The sequence below is a fragment of the Crinia signifera genome, chromosome 3 (assembly GCF_055691185.1).
Source record: "Crinia signifera chromosome 3, ASM5569118v1, whole genome shotgun sequence".
In the NCBI taxonomy this organism is placed as follows: domain Eukaryota; kingdom Metazoa; phylum Chordata; class Amphibia; order Anura; family Myobatrachidae; genus Crinia; species Crinia signifera.
The window spans coordinates 336,099,786-336,113,811 of record NC_139219.1 but is presented as its reverse complement, the minus strand read 5'-3'; the positions used below and the strand labels follow the sequence as shown (position 1 = coordinate 336,113,811).

Here is a 14,026-nt window from a genome sequence, read left to right as displayed (position 1 = left end):
TACAGATCAGCGAGATCCAGGTATACAATAATGAGATCCGGGTATAGATTTGGGAGATCCGTGTATAGATAAGCAAGATCCGGGTATAGATCAATGAGATCTGGGTATAGATTAGCGAGATCTGGGTATAGATCAGTGAGATCCAAGTATAGATCAGCGAGATCCGGGTATAGATCAGTGAGATCCGGGTATAGATCAGGGAGATACGGGTATAGATCAGTTAGATCCGGGTATAGATTAGCGAGATCCGGGTATAGATCAGTGAGATGTGGGTATAGATAAGGGAGATCCGGGTATAGATCAGTGAGATCCGGGTATAGATTAGGGAGATCCGAGTATAGATCAGTGAGATCCGGGTATAGATTAGGGAGATCCGAGTATAGATCAGTGAGATCCAGATACAGATCAGTGATATCCGGGTATAGATCACAAAGGTCCAGGTATAGATAAGTGAGCTCCGGTATAGATCAGTGAGATCCGGGTATAGGTCAGCGAGATCCGGATATAGATCAGCGAGATCCGGGTATAGATCAGGGAGATCCGGGTATAGATCAGTTAGATCCGGGTATAGATTAGCGAGATCCGGATATAGATCAGCGAGATCCGGGTATAGATCAGGGAGATCCAGGTATAGATCAGTTAGATCCGGGTATAGATCAGCGAGATCCGGATATAGATCAGCGAGATCCGGGTATAGATCAGGGAGATCCGGGTATAGATCAGTTAGATCCGGGTATAGATTAGCGAGATCCGGGTATAGATCAGTGAGATGCGGGTATAGATCAGTGATACGTGGGTATAGATCAGGGAGATCCTGGTATAGATCAGTTAGATCTGGGTACAGATTAGATTAGGGTATAGGTTAGTGAGATCCGGGCACACACAGATCCGGTGATATGTGTGCCTCTTGCCATCATTCGATCATTCGATGGTCACCGACCATTAAATGATGTGGGTGGATCCTTTAGGGAGGGGAATGGATGTTAAGTCCTTCAAGTGAATCGCACTTGGGAATGGGTTGCGCCAGCCAACCATTCACAAGATGAAGTTTGGTGGACTCGCAAGGGTGCGAATCAACCAGAATAACCTACTTTGTCCCTGTCCCTGCTGTCACTCTTCCTGTCCCTGCTGTCAGTTACCCTGTCACTGCTGTCACTCTCTCTGTTCCTGTCCCTGCTGTCACTCACTCTTTCCCTGCTGTCAGTCTCTTTTGTCCTTGCTGTCACTCTCTCTGTCATGCTCCCTGTCCCTGCTGTCACTTTCTGTTTCTGTCCCTGCATGTCACTGTCTCTGACCCTGCTGTCACTCACTCTTTCTCTGCTGTCAGTCTCTTTTGTCCCTGCTGTCACTCTCTCTGTCATGCTCCCTGTCCCTGCTGTCACTTTCTGTTTCTGTCCCTGCATGTCACTGTCTCTGACCCTGCTGTCACTCACTCTTTCTCTGCTGTCAGTCTCTTTTGTCCCTGCTGTCACTCTCTCTGTTCCTATGTTCCTGCTGTCACTCTCTCTGTTCCTATGTTCCTGCTGTCAATCACTGTGTCCCTGCTGTCAATCACGGTGTCCCTGCTGTTGCGCCCCCTGTCCTTATGTCCCAGCAGTTACTTTTATTGTTCCAAGGGGCCCGATTTAAACTTGCTCGCTAGGCTGTGTATATTTGCAGCCTGGTGAGCAGGTTAACTCCACCCCAACATATGCACTACCTCCCCTGCTGCCACCCAAATCCCCTTGCTTTGCTGTACAAATTGATCATTTGGAAATACAATGCTTCATATGAAAAGCAACTGACAGACTCATACAACAATCTTATTTCTTGGTCCATTTGTCACTTTCTCCTTCTAGACAGAGATGTTGAAGAAACTGGCATCTTTCCTGTATGTGCCAATATATCTGGCCGGCGATTATGACAAAAGACCTGCTTGCAGTTTAGAAGCTCTGCATGAGACACCCCTCAACTACACCAAAGAGGGAGACCTAATTATAGCCGGAATCTTACAGACGTCTCTATTGGGAACAAAGATAAATGCTGTACCCAGAGACCGAAAACCTGCCAGAGATCAGTGCATCCAGTAAGTAGCGGTATCTGTGCATCCAGTAACTAGCGGTATCCATGCATCCAGTAAGTAGCGAGAACCATGCATCCAGTGAGTAACGGTATCTGTGCATCCAGTATAGTGGGAACCGTGCATCCAGTAAGTAGCGGGAACCATGTATCCAGTGAGTAACGGTATCTCTGCATCCAGTATAGTGGGAACCGTGCATCCAGTAAGTAGCGGGAACCGTGCATCCAGTAAGTAGCGGGAACCGTGCATCCAGTAAGTAGCGGGAACCATGTATCCAGTGAGTAACGGTATCTGTGCATCCAGTAAGTAGCGGGATCCGTGCATCCAGTGAGTAACGGTATCTGTGCATCCAGTAAGTAGTGGGAACCGTGCATCCAGTAAGTAGCGGGAACCGTGCATCCAGTAAGTAGCGGGAACCGTGCATCCAGTAAGTAGCTGGAACTGCATCCAGTAAGTAGCGGGAACCGTGCATCCAGTAAGTAGCAAGAACCGTGCATCCAGTAAGTAGCGGGATCCGTGCATCCAGTAAGTAGCGGTATCTGTGCATCCAGTAAGTAGCGGGATCCGTGCATCCAGTAAGTAGCGGGAACCGTGCATCCAGTAAGTAGCGGGAACCGTGCATCCAGTAAGTAGCAAGAACCGTGCATCCAGTAAATAGCGGGAACCGTGCATCCAGTAAATAGCGGGAACCGTACATCTAGTAAGTAGCGATATCTGTGCATCCAGTAAGTAGCGGTGTCCGTGCATCCAGTAAGTAGCGGTATCTGTGCATCCAGTAAGTAGTGGTATCCGTGCATCCAGTAAGTAGCGGTATCCGTGCATCCAGTATGTAGCGGGATCTGTGCATCCAGTAAGTAGCGGGATCTGTGCATCCAGTAAGTAGCGGGAACCGTGCATCCAGTAAGTAGCAAGAACCGTGCATCCAGTAAGTAGCGGGATCCGTGCATCCAGTAAGTAGCGGGATCCGTACATCCAGTAAGTAGCGGTATCTGTGCATCCAGTAAGTAGCAGGATCCGTGCATCCAGTAAGTAGCGGGAACCGTGCATCCAGTAAGTAGCGGGAACCGTGCATCCAGTAAGTAGCAAGAACCGTGCATCCAGTAAGTAGCGGGAACCGTGCATCCAGTAAATAGCGGGAACCGTGCATCCAGTAAATAGCGGGAACCGTACATCTAGTAAGTAGCGATATCTGTGCATCCAGTAAGTAGCGGTGTCCGTGCATCCAGTAAGTAGCGGTATCTGTGCATCCAGTAAGTAGTGGTATCCGTGCATCCAGTAAGTAGCGGTATCCGTGCATCCAGTATGTAGCGGGATCTGTGCATCCAGTAAGTAGCGGGATCTGTGCATCCAGTAAGTAGTGGTATCTCTGCATCCAGTAAGTAGCGGTATCCGTGCATCCAGTAAGTAACAGGATCCATGCATCTAGTAAGCAGCGGTATCTGTGCATCCAGTAAGTAGCAGTATCCATGCATCCAGTAAGTAGTGGTATCTGTGCATCCAGTAAGTAGCGGTATCTGTGCATCCAGTAAGTAGCGGTATCCGTGCATCCAGTAAGTAACAGGATCCATGCATCTAGTAAGCAGCGGTATCTGTGCATCCAGTAAGTAGCGGTATCCGTGCATCCAGTAAGTAGTGGTATCTGTGCATCCAGTAAGTAGCGGTATCTGTGCATCCAGTAAGTAGTGGTATCTGTGCATCCAGTAAGTAGCGGTATCCGTGCATCCAGTAAGTAACAGGATCCATGCATCTAGTAAGCAGCGGTATCTGTGCATCCAGTAAGTAGCGGTATCCATGCATCCAGTAAGTAGTGGTATCTGTGCATCCAGTAAGTAGTGGTATCTGTGCATTCCAGTAAGTAGCGGTATCTGTGCATCCAGTAAGTAGCGGGATCTGTACATCCAGTAAGTAGCGGGATTTGTGCATCCAGTAAGTAGTGGTATCCGTGCATCCAGTAAGTAACAGGATCCATGCATCTAGTAAGCAGCGAAATCCGTGCACCCAGTAAGTAGCTGGATCCATGCATCCAGTAAGTCGTGGGATTCATGTGTTAGCCGCCGCGCCGGGAAGCCAAGGACGGGCGGCGGGTGTTAGGCAGTCAGCGTTAGCCACCGTGCCGGGAAGCCAGGGATGGGCGGCGAAAGTGATGCACTCAGGAAGCCTCAGGGATGTTGCCAAGCGACGCCCTGGGCTTCAGACTCGTCATCTCCTTTGGCCGGGCGTCATTGCGTTGCTCGGCAACGTTCCCCGAACTTCCGCCCGGCGGCTCCCTCCGTTCGGCTGACGACATCAGCCAGGAGGGCAGCAGATTGAAATAAATACGCCAGTTATAGCATCCTGATCCTGCACTTGCAAATTGGTGGTGTGTTCCTGGTTCTCAGAGCCTGCCTATCAGCGTTCCGGTATCCTGTCTGGTCTGCTCTGGCCTGTGTTCTCGGCTTTCCTGCAGAACACCTGTGTCTGTTGGTTCCTGTACTTCCACTGCAGTTAAGAAGACGTCATCTGTGGTTCTGTCATCTCCCAGATAAGTCAGGGGTTAAAAAGAACAATAGGAACAGCGCTGTGCTGAATATATAAAGTATTTATTAAAAATATATTAAACACAATATTTATGATATTTCTCCTGAGGAAGCCGCTGAGGGACACTAAGGTGGGGAAACACGTTGAGAGGGGACACAAAGGCTGTCAAACTATATAGCTGATGGATTGATCTCAGATATGACCGCAGTGCTAACGGTCGGAGAAATTCGCCGCTGATTACAAGCCGCTGACATGGCCCCTGGATTACAACAAGTATTACCACAATATATATATGTGCACACGTTTGTGGGGACTTGAACTCTGATTACTAATCCTGCTAACTGGCTCTGTTAATGAGCAAGGAAAATCCGCAATTGCATGCCTAAACAAACTAACCAGTTCTAACATTGAGGGGGAGTTCTTGTTGTATGTCTGTATGTATTGTGTGTCTATATTGGGCAAAATATTGTGTTTAATATATTTTTTATAAATACTTTATATATTCAGCACAGCCCTGTTCCTATTTTTCTTTTTGGTTTCTGTGAATTTAAAAAGGGGTTTTGGTAATCCCCCTACAGGTTCAGCAGCAGTGCAGAATATACAATCAGCGCTCAATATCACTCTGTGAAGTCAGGGGTTACCCTGCAGTACCTTCTATCTGCCTTGGTATTCTATGTTTATTACATCCCTGTGCATTGTTGCATTAGTATGGTTCATTACTCCATTCCTACGCATTGTTGCATACATATTTTAGTATATATCATCACTGTGCATTGTTGCATTCATAGCCTGCCATTCTGCTGTTTGGCACTCCTAGGGGGTATCCCAGCCAGCCCCATTCCCTTTAGTTAGTTCCTCTTTTGCAATCAGATCGCCTCCATGGATGCATTGTCTCCCATAAAGACCTGGCGGCATCAGGGTTGGAGCCGGCATAACCACCTGCTTCGAACGCAGCTGTTATAGGCGAAGCCTGGCATTAGCACATGTCCACGGACCACGGTTTGGGGCAACAGAGTTAGGGGGCAGGCTGGCGGTGCTACCTCAGGGTCTTACATCATGCATCCAAGGTGCATGATCCGTGAATCCAGTAAGTAGTGGGATCTGTGAACCCAGTAAGTAGCGGTATCTGTGCACCCAGTAAGTAGCGGCATCCATGCACCAAGTGAGTCCAGCGATTCATGCAACCAGTAAGTAGCATGATCCATGCATCCAGTAAATAGCAAGATCCTTGCACTCAGTAAGTAGCATGATTCATGCACCTAGTAAGTAGAAGAATACACACACCAAGAAGTAGTGGGATGTAATAAATGGATGGACAGTAATATCTAAGATTATTTTTATTATAATTATTAGTAATAATTATTTTTTCCTATGGGAGCAGTGGCTATTGAATGCCCATTTTGTAGTCTTTTCTTGAAATATGTAAAAAAATGGATGTTGGGCTGGAACCACCTCTTAGTAGAACAGTTTCATGGTGGATGCTTCTCTGAGGTCCTATCTCCTGGTACAGGGGACTATGAAGGCATTAGAGACAGAGGATGATTCTGTTAGCAGACCAGATGGTTCGTGTGGATCTCACCATACCATGCAAGCACTAAATACAATAATTATTCTTTAACCAAATCCAGTGTATTTACATGGACAGAGTTTATGTATTGACCGTTGCTTGAATGGACATGGGTCTATCTATGACATGGGTGTTTGTGAATGCAAGAATCTGTTACATGTTGTGTATGGAGGTCTACATTCCTTCTGTTCACATCAACTTAGACATGATCCTTCTTAGAGGTGCATTTGAGGATACGTCCACAACTTCTTAGACATAATCCTCCTTAGAGGTGCATCTGAGAATGTGTATACATCTACTTGTAGATAATCCTCCTTAGAGGTACATGTGAGGATATGTCTACAGCTATTTGTAGATAATCCTCCTTAGAGGAACATCTGAGGATGTGTCCACATCTACTTGTAGATAATCCTCCTTAGAGGTACATGCAAGGATATGTCTACAGCTACTTGTAGATAATCCTCCTTAGAGGTACATGTGAGGATGTGTCTACAGCTACTTGTAGATAATCCTCCTTAGAGGAACATCTGAGGATGTGTCCACATCTACTTGTAGATAATCCTCTTTAGAGGAACATTTGAGGATGTGTCCACATCTACTTGTAGATAATCCTCCTTAGAGGTACATCTGAGGATGTGTCCACATCTACTTGTAAACTTACCTTCTTAGAGGTGCATCTGAGGATATGTCTACTTCTACTTGTATTTAATCCTCCTTAGAGGTGCATCTGAGAATGTGTATACATCTACTTGTAGATAATCCTCCTTAGAGGTACATGTGAGGATGTGTCTACAGCTACTTGTAGATAATCCTCCTTAGAGGAACATCTGAGGATGTGTCCACATCTACTTGTAGATAATCCTCCTTAGAGGTACATGTGAGGATGTGTCTACAGCTACTTGTAGATAATCTTCCTTAGAGGTACATGTGAGGATGTGTCCACATCTACTTGTAGATAATCCTCCTTAGAGGAACATCTGAGGATGCGTCCACATCTACTTGTAGATAATCCTCCTTAGAGGAACATCTGAGGATGTGTCCACATCTACTTGTAGATAATCCTCCTTAGAGGAACATCTGAGGATGTGTCCACATCTACTTGTAGATAATCCTCCTTAGAGGTACATGCGAGGATATGTCTACAGCTACTTGTAGATAATCCTCCTTAGAGGTACATGTGAGGATGTGTCTACATCTACTTGTATTTAATCCTCCTTAGAGGTGCATCTGAGAATGTGTATACATCTACTTGTAGATAATCCTCCTTAGAGGTACATGTGAGGATGTGTCTACAGCTACTTGTAGATAATCCTCCTTAGAGGAACATCTGAGGATGTGTCCACATCTACTTGTAGATAATCCTCCTTAGAGGTACATGTGAGGATGTGTCTACAGCTACTTGTAGATAATCCTCCTTAGAGGTACATGTGAGGATGTGTCCACATCTACTTGTAGATAATCCTCCTTAGAGGAACATCTGAGGATGCGTCCACATCTACTTGTAGATAATCCTCCTTAGAGGAACATCTGAGGATGTGTCCACATCTACTTGTAGATAATCCTCCTTAGAGGTACATGGGAGGATGTGTCTACATCTACTTATAAGATTACGCTTTTCTTTTAGGCTCCTGGTTTATAGGGTGCTTGTCAATGATGCACAATAATGTAGAAATGTTTACATACAGAAACATCCATTTTTCAAATGAGCCCCTAGAGCATGTACAATATCTAGTGGCTGTCATGTATTGTCTTGTCTGGACTTGTGAGTTTACGAATGATCTCCAGAGTTGCAAAACACTTTTTTTTAATACTCACTTGGTGTTGTTTACTATATATTACTAATCCCTTACTAATACTGTTACGAATGAATGACATCTTTCTGTGCACCTGATTTGGCATCTGTTGTTTTTCTACAGGGAATCCCTCTCCTTCCTGAGGCATCTGCTGGTCTTCATGTTCGCTATTGAGGAAATAAATAATAACACGGACTTGTTACCAAATGTCACACTGGGATATCAACTTTATGACACCTGTGATAGAGATTATAAAACTCTGCAGAGTGCGATGAATATACTATCGGGGCTGGACGATGCCGTTCCTAACTACGACTGCCATGAGAAGAGTAAAGTGGTCGGGTTTGTCGGTCACCGGCTTACCGCTCCTTCCATCTCATTGGCTTCACTGACCGGGGTCTACCACTATCCTCAGGTAATGGGGGTGATGTTATTTTTATTTGTCTTGTGTTTATACTGTATTCTGTTCCTGTCATCACACCTTCTTTTACTCTATTTACAAAGCTTTTACTGTGCTGCAGATGTTTCTGATGCCTAACTCTCTCACTTCATGGCTCAACTATATAACAAACTTCTGTAGAGTTAATAAGCTTATCAAACCATAAGGTCACCAATACAGTAAAATCAAACTCTTTATAGTAAGTGCTTCAATAAACAAATCTTGACAAACCTGCACAGGTGACGCGGTGTATTTCTGGGCCTGGGTTGTGCGGACAACTATAACTCCAGATCTTCTGCTACCTCGTGTCTCACTGTAGATGCAATAAAACTTCTCTTCTGATCGCACGCCTTCCAGACGTCTGACTACCACAGCTCTCATCACCGGATGCAGTTAGTTTTGGTTTCTGCAGGGAACAAGATAGTTGTTCGCAAGGACTGAAAGCTTCAATGCTTATTTTCAGGAGATGCCTCATATGCAGCCAACCTCGAACAGCAGCCCTACTTTCATCTGAAATACTGTAGCACCTTTATGATTAAGTATATTTTGAAAAGTCTTGCACCCTCTAAAGGTCCTCCTTGTGGTTTTGTGTAAGAGACTTGAACTCTGGCACATCATCGGGTGGGTTACATGACAATGAGCTTCCTTGGGAGAACTGACTCGGAGGCGGCAGCAATAGGAGGAGGGATCCATATATTTATCTATTGCCTTCCTCTTCATGGTCTCCAATATACAATTTGAGGTTTCTTTCACCAAGCATATAGTCACATATGCCTCCTGTTTAAGGGGTCACTTCCTGGAGTTCCTAATCTGTGGAATAGTTGGCACAATGTACCAACAGCAACTTGGGCTTTTCATCTGCCAAGATATTATAAATTCCTTTCCTTACATTCAGATCCATTGGAAGTTCCATTAATACAGTATCCTCGAAGCTCGTCAATAGATAGATTCAACCATAGAAACATGTCTTTTATTACTGCAACCAAGGCAACCCCTGTAGAATCATGAGAATGATGCATTCCTAGGAAGAGTTCATGTATATCGAATGTTTGCAGATTAATGCTATTCGGCACTATTGCCAGCTACATCAGCAGTGTCATCGGTAAGTATGGCAAACCATGGTCACATTCCTCCTTCTGCCACTATACCATGGAGGGACCAAGTAGGTGACACAGTGGAACAGCCACTGTTTAAGGCCTGTGCTCTCTCCTCCAGTAACATCATTTAGTGCATAGTTATTTCATCTCCAGAGTACGGCAAGTAAGAGTGCTAATAATGGTCAACATAGCGTTTTGGGTATCTTCCGGTTCTATCAGTTGAGTACTCACAGGAACTACAGGAACTGTTTTCTGTTGAAGATGAACTCAGCACATTTCCTATGAAACTGGCTCCTCTGGTGAATGGAGAACTTGTTTGACGCTTTTTGCAAAAGCTTCAAACTAACAATTAAAAACACAGCTCTTCACCATGGTATCACGATCTGTCCTCTTTGGTAGCCATGTTGGAAGCTCGGGTGCAAGTGCATTACAATAGAGATGACCTCTCTGAATCATAGTGCGACCAACCAACCATACTGCAAGAACCATTCATGGTTCCATGTTCTGTGGGAAGGTGAATCAACTTGAAGGCTGACAATTCTCTTGAAATGAAGGAACATTCTGAATCCCTCCTTATTTTGGAGCATCTACAATCTATCAATTAGGAAATATAAACTCTTTATCACTGGTAGTAACTCTTGTAAATGTGACGTGTGACATGCTGGGTCTACCCGGCAGAAAAAGGAAATCCTCTCATGTAAAGTGTACTGGGAACAAATGCATGACATTGGATATTTACAATGTATTATTGTCAATAAACTCTTTACATTGGAACATATTCATTTGTACTGAATTGTAAATGAAATGTGACAATAATTTTGAATGTATTAAACTTATAAAATTGGAAATTTACAATGTAAAAACTGTGGTGTGCAGCTCTGCTGTGACTGTGTCAGTGAAGGGCTGTGGAGTGCAGCTCTGCTGTGACTGTGTCAGTGAAGGGCTGTGGAGTGCAGCTCTGCTGTGACTGTGTCAGTGAAAGGCTGTGGTGTGCAGCTCTGCTGTGGCTGTGTCAGTGAAGGGCTGTGGAGTGCAGCTCTGCTGTGACTGTGTCAGTGAAAGGCTGTGGTGTGCAGCTCTGCTGTGGATGTGCCAGTGAAGGGCTGTGGTGTGCAGGTCTGCTGTGACTGTGTCAGTGAAGGGCTGTGGAGTGCAGCTCTGCTGTTACTGTGTCAGTGAAAGGCTGTGGTGTGCAGCTCTGCTGTGGCTGTGCCAGTGAAGGGCTGTGGAGTGCAGCTCTGATGTGACTTTGTCAGTGAAGGGCTGTGGTGTGCAGTTCTGCTGTTACTGTGTCCGAGAAGGGCGGTGGTGTGCAGCTCTGCTGTGACTGTGTCAGTGACGGGCTGTGGTGTGCAGCTCTGCTGTGACTTTGTCAGTGAAGGGCTGTGGAGTGCAGCTCTGCTGTGACTGTGTCAGTGAAGGGCTGTGGTGTGCAGCTCTGCTGTGGCTGTGCCAGTGAAGGGCTGTGGTGTGCAGCTCTGCTGTGACTGTGTCAGTGAAGGGCTGTGGTGTGCAGCTCTGCTGTGACTTTGTCAGTGAAGGGCTGTGGAGTGCAGCACTGCTGTGGCTGTGCCAGTGAAGGGCTGTGGTGTGCAGCTCTGCTGTGACTGTGCCAGTGAAGGGCTGTGGTGTGCAGCTCTGCTGTGACTTTGTCAGTGAAGGGCTGTGGTGTGCAGCTCTGCTGTGACTGTGTCAGTGAAGGGCTGTAGTGTGCAGCTCTGCTGTTACTGTGTCAGTGAAAGGCTGTGGTGTGCAGCTCTGCTGTGACTGTGTCAGTGAAAGGCTGTGGTGTGCAGCTCTGCTGTGGCTGTGCCAGTGAAGGGCTGTGGTGTGCAGCTCTGATGTGACTGTGTCAGTGAAGGGCTGTGGTGTGCAGTTCTGCTGTGACTGTGTCAGTGATGGGCTGTGGTGTGCAGCTCTGCTGTGACTTTATCAGTGAAGGGCTGTGGTGTGCAGCTCTGCTGTGACTGTGTCAGTGACGGGCTGTGGTGTGCAGCTCTGCTGTGACTTTGTCAGTGAAAGGCTGTGGTGTGCAGTTCTGCTGTGACTGTGTCAGTGAAGGGCTGTGGTGTGCAGCTCTGCTGTGACTTTGTCAGTGAAAGGCTGTGGTGTGCAGTTCTGCTGTGACTGTGTCAGTGAAGGGCTGTGGTGTGCAGCTCTGCTGTGACTGTCTCAGTGAAGGGCTGTGGTGTGCATAAACAATATAATGCAATATACAATCACAAACATTTCCAATGAAAGATTTCTATCAGATGTTCTGTGCGCCCAGGTTCTGAGGGTGGATAAGATTTACTAACCACAGATGGCTGTTTGGTGTTATATTACAGATCAGCTATGGAGCGATGGATCCGGTATTTAATGATGAGATCCTGTTTCCGTCCTTCTACCGCACGGTTCCAGATATTACCGTCCAGTATCGGGCAGTTGTCCTCCTATTACAACACTTTGGCTGGTCCTGGGTGGGCATTGTGTCTACAAATGATGAGACCAGTCAGCGAATCAGTAGTGGGCTGCAACGTGTGATGTCACAGAACGGGATCTGCGTTGAGTATTCCGTCATTATTACATTGAGTTATACAGATGTCCGTGATTTTGAAGCTAAAAATACAATTTTTCATTCAACTTCCAATGTAGTTATACTCTGTAGTAACTCAGAGTTTTTGGGTCTGCTCAATTATTTAAATGCGATTCCATCTTTAAGGAAAGTATTTATAATATTTGGAACTTTTCATTTGATTCCAAATCCGGCCACAATTGGTGTTAACGGGTCACTGTTGATCCATCTGCACAGAGGGGAGATTCCAGGCCTGAAGGAGTTTCTGCTCAGCTTGCGCCCGGAGAGTTACCCAGAAAATCGGATTTTAGTAAAAACGTGGTTGGCGCATTTTGACTGTTTACCTGAAAAACTTGCAAATGCCTCAATATTCCTAGAAAATCCCTGTAAAGAGACAGATAACCTCCGAGCTGTTAGTCCCTCTCTGTATGACGTGGACAATTTCCGCTTCACCTTCAGTGTGTACTCCGCAGTTTACGCTATGGTCCACGCCCTGGATGCGATGTACAGGAGAGGACAAGGTGCGGAGAGATGGCCGGCCTGGCAGGTACGGACAATACACACACATGTCCCTTACCAGCACTGCGCCACCAGCAGATTAATGATGTCTGCTCTTGCCATTGTATAGCACCATAGAACACAAGCATCAAATACTAAAGCAATGCATATAATGACATAAATGTGATATAAAATAACCTCACAGCTAATACGGGGCCTAATTCATGTTGTCCCACTAGCAGTAAAGACTCGCTGCTTAGCAAGCACTTTAAAGCTGCCCGCCGGGTGAGCGAATGCCCGCCTCCTAGGAATCTTTACTCTGCTATAGGAAAGGATGTGCACAATCACACAGCCATTCGATGCAAGCGTACGCGGGAGAAATCTTTCGATGTTCACCAACCATTTAATGATTTTTTCCGCCGTTCGCAAATATAATCAGTCTAAACTGACTTTCATTTGCTTCGGAATTTTCTGAGAACGGAGCAGGCGCTGATGTCATGTGACGTCAGAGAACGGAGCAGGCGCTCATGTCATGTGACGTCTGAGAACGGAGCAGGCACTGATGTCATGTGACGTCATAGAACGGAGCAGGCGCTGATGTCATGTGACGTCAGAGAACGGAGCAGGCGCTGATGTCATGTGATGTCTGAGAATGGAGCAGGCGCTGATGTCATGTGACGTCTGAGAACGGAGCAGGCGCTGATGTCATGTGACGTCTGAGAACGGAGCAGGCGCTGATGTCATGTGACGTCATAGAACGGAGCAGGCGCTGATGTCATGTGACGTCAGAGAACAGAGCAGGCGCTGATGTCATGTGACGTCTGAGAACGGAGCAGGCACTCATGTCATGTGACGTCAGAGAACGGAGCAGGCGCTGATGTCATGTGATGTCTGAGAACGGAGCAGGCGCTGATGTCATGTGACGTCTGAGAACGGAGCAGGCGCTGATGTCATGTGACGTCTGAGAACGGAGCAGGCGCTAATGTCATGTGACGTCATAGAACGAAGCAGGCGCTGATGTCATGTGACGTCAGAGAACGGAGCAGGAGCTGATGTCATGTGACGTCACAGAACGGAGCAGGCGCTGATGTCATGTGACGTCAGAGAACGGAGCAGGAGCTGATGTCATGTGACGTCAGAGAACGGAGCAGTAGCTGATGTCATGTGACGTCAGAGAACAGAGCAGGAGCTGATGTCATGTGACATCACAGAACGGAGCAGGCGCTGATGTCATGTGACTTCAGAGAACGGAGCAGGCGCTGATGTCATGTGACGTCAGAGAACGGAGCAGGCGCTCATGTCATGTGATGTCAGAGAACGGAGCAGGCGCTCATATCATGTGATGTCAGAGAACGGAGCAGGCGCTGATGTCATGTGATGTCAGAGAACGGAGCAGGCGCTGATGTCATGTGACGTCAGAGAACGGAGCAGGCGCTGATGTCATGTGACATCAGAGAACGGAGCAGGCGCTGATGTCATGTGACGTCAGAGAACGGAGCAGG

General features: G+C 46.5%; 1 protein-coding gene across 1 annotated transcript in view; it reads left to right on the top strand.

The window, feature by feature from the left end:
• Nucleotides 1-5,632: 5,632 nt before the first annotated feature.
• LOC146063095 (vomeronasal type-2 receptor 26-like) overlaps nucleotides 5,633-14,026 on the top strand; it is a 47,584-nt gene continuing 39,190 nt past the window's right edge. The window contains exons 1-4 of the mRNA XM_083175108.1: nucleotides 5,633-5,643; nucleotides 8,060-8,351; nucleotides 11,800-11,885; nucleotides 12,264-12,547. Coding sequence (XP_083031234.1) covers nucleotides 5,633-5,643; nucleotides 8,060-8,351; nucleotides 11,800-11,885; nucleotides 12,264-12,547 — 673 coding nt within the window. The remainder of the gene's footprint in view (nucleotides 5,644-8,059; nucleotides 8,352-11,799; nucleotides 11,886-12,263; nucleotides 12,548-14,026) is intronic.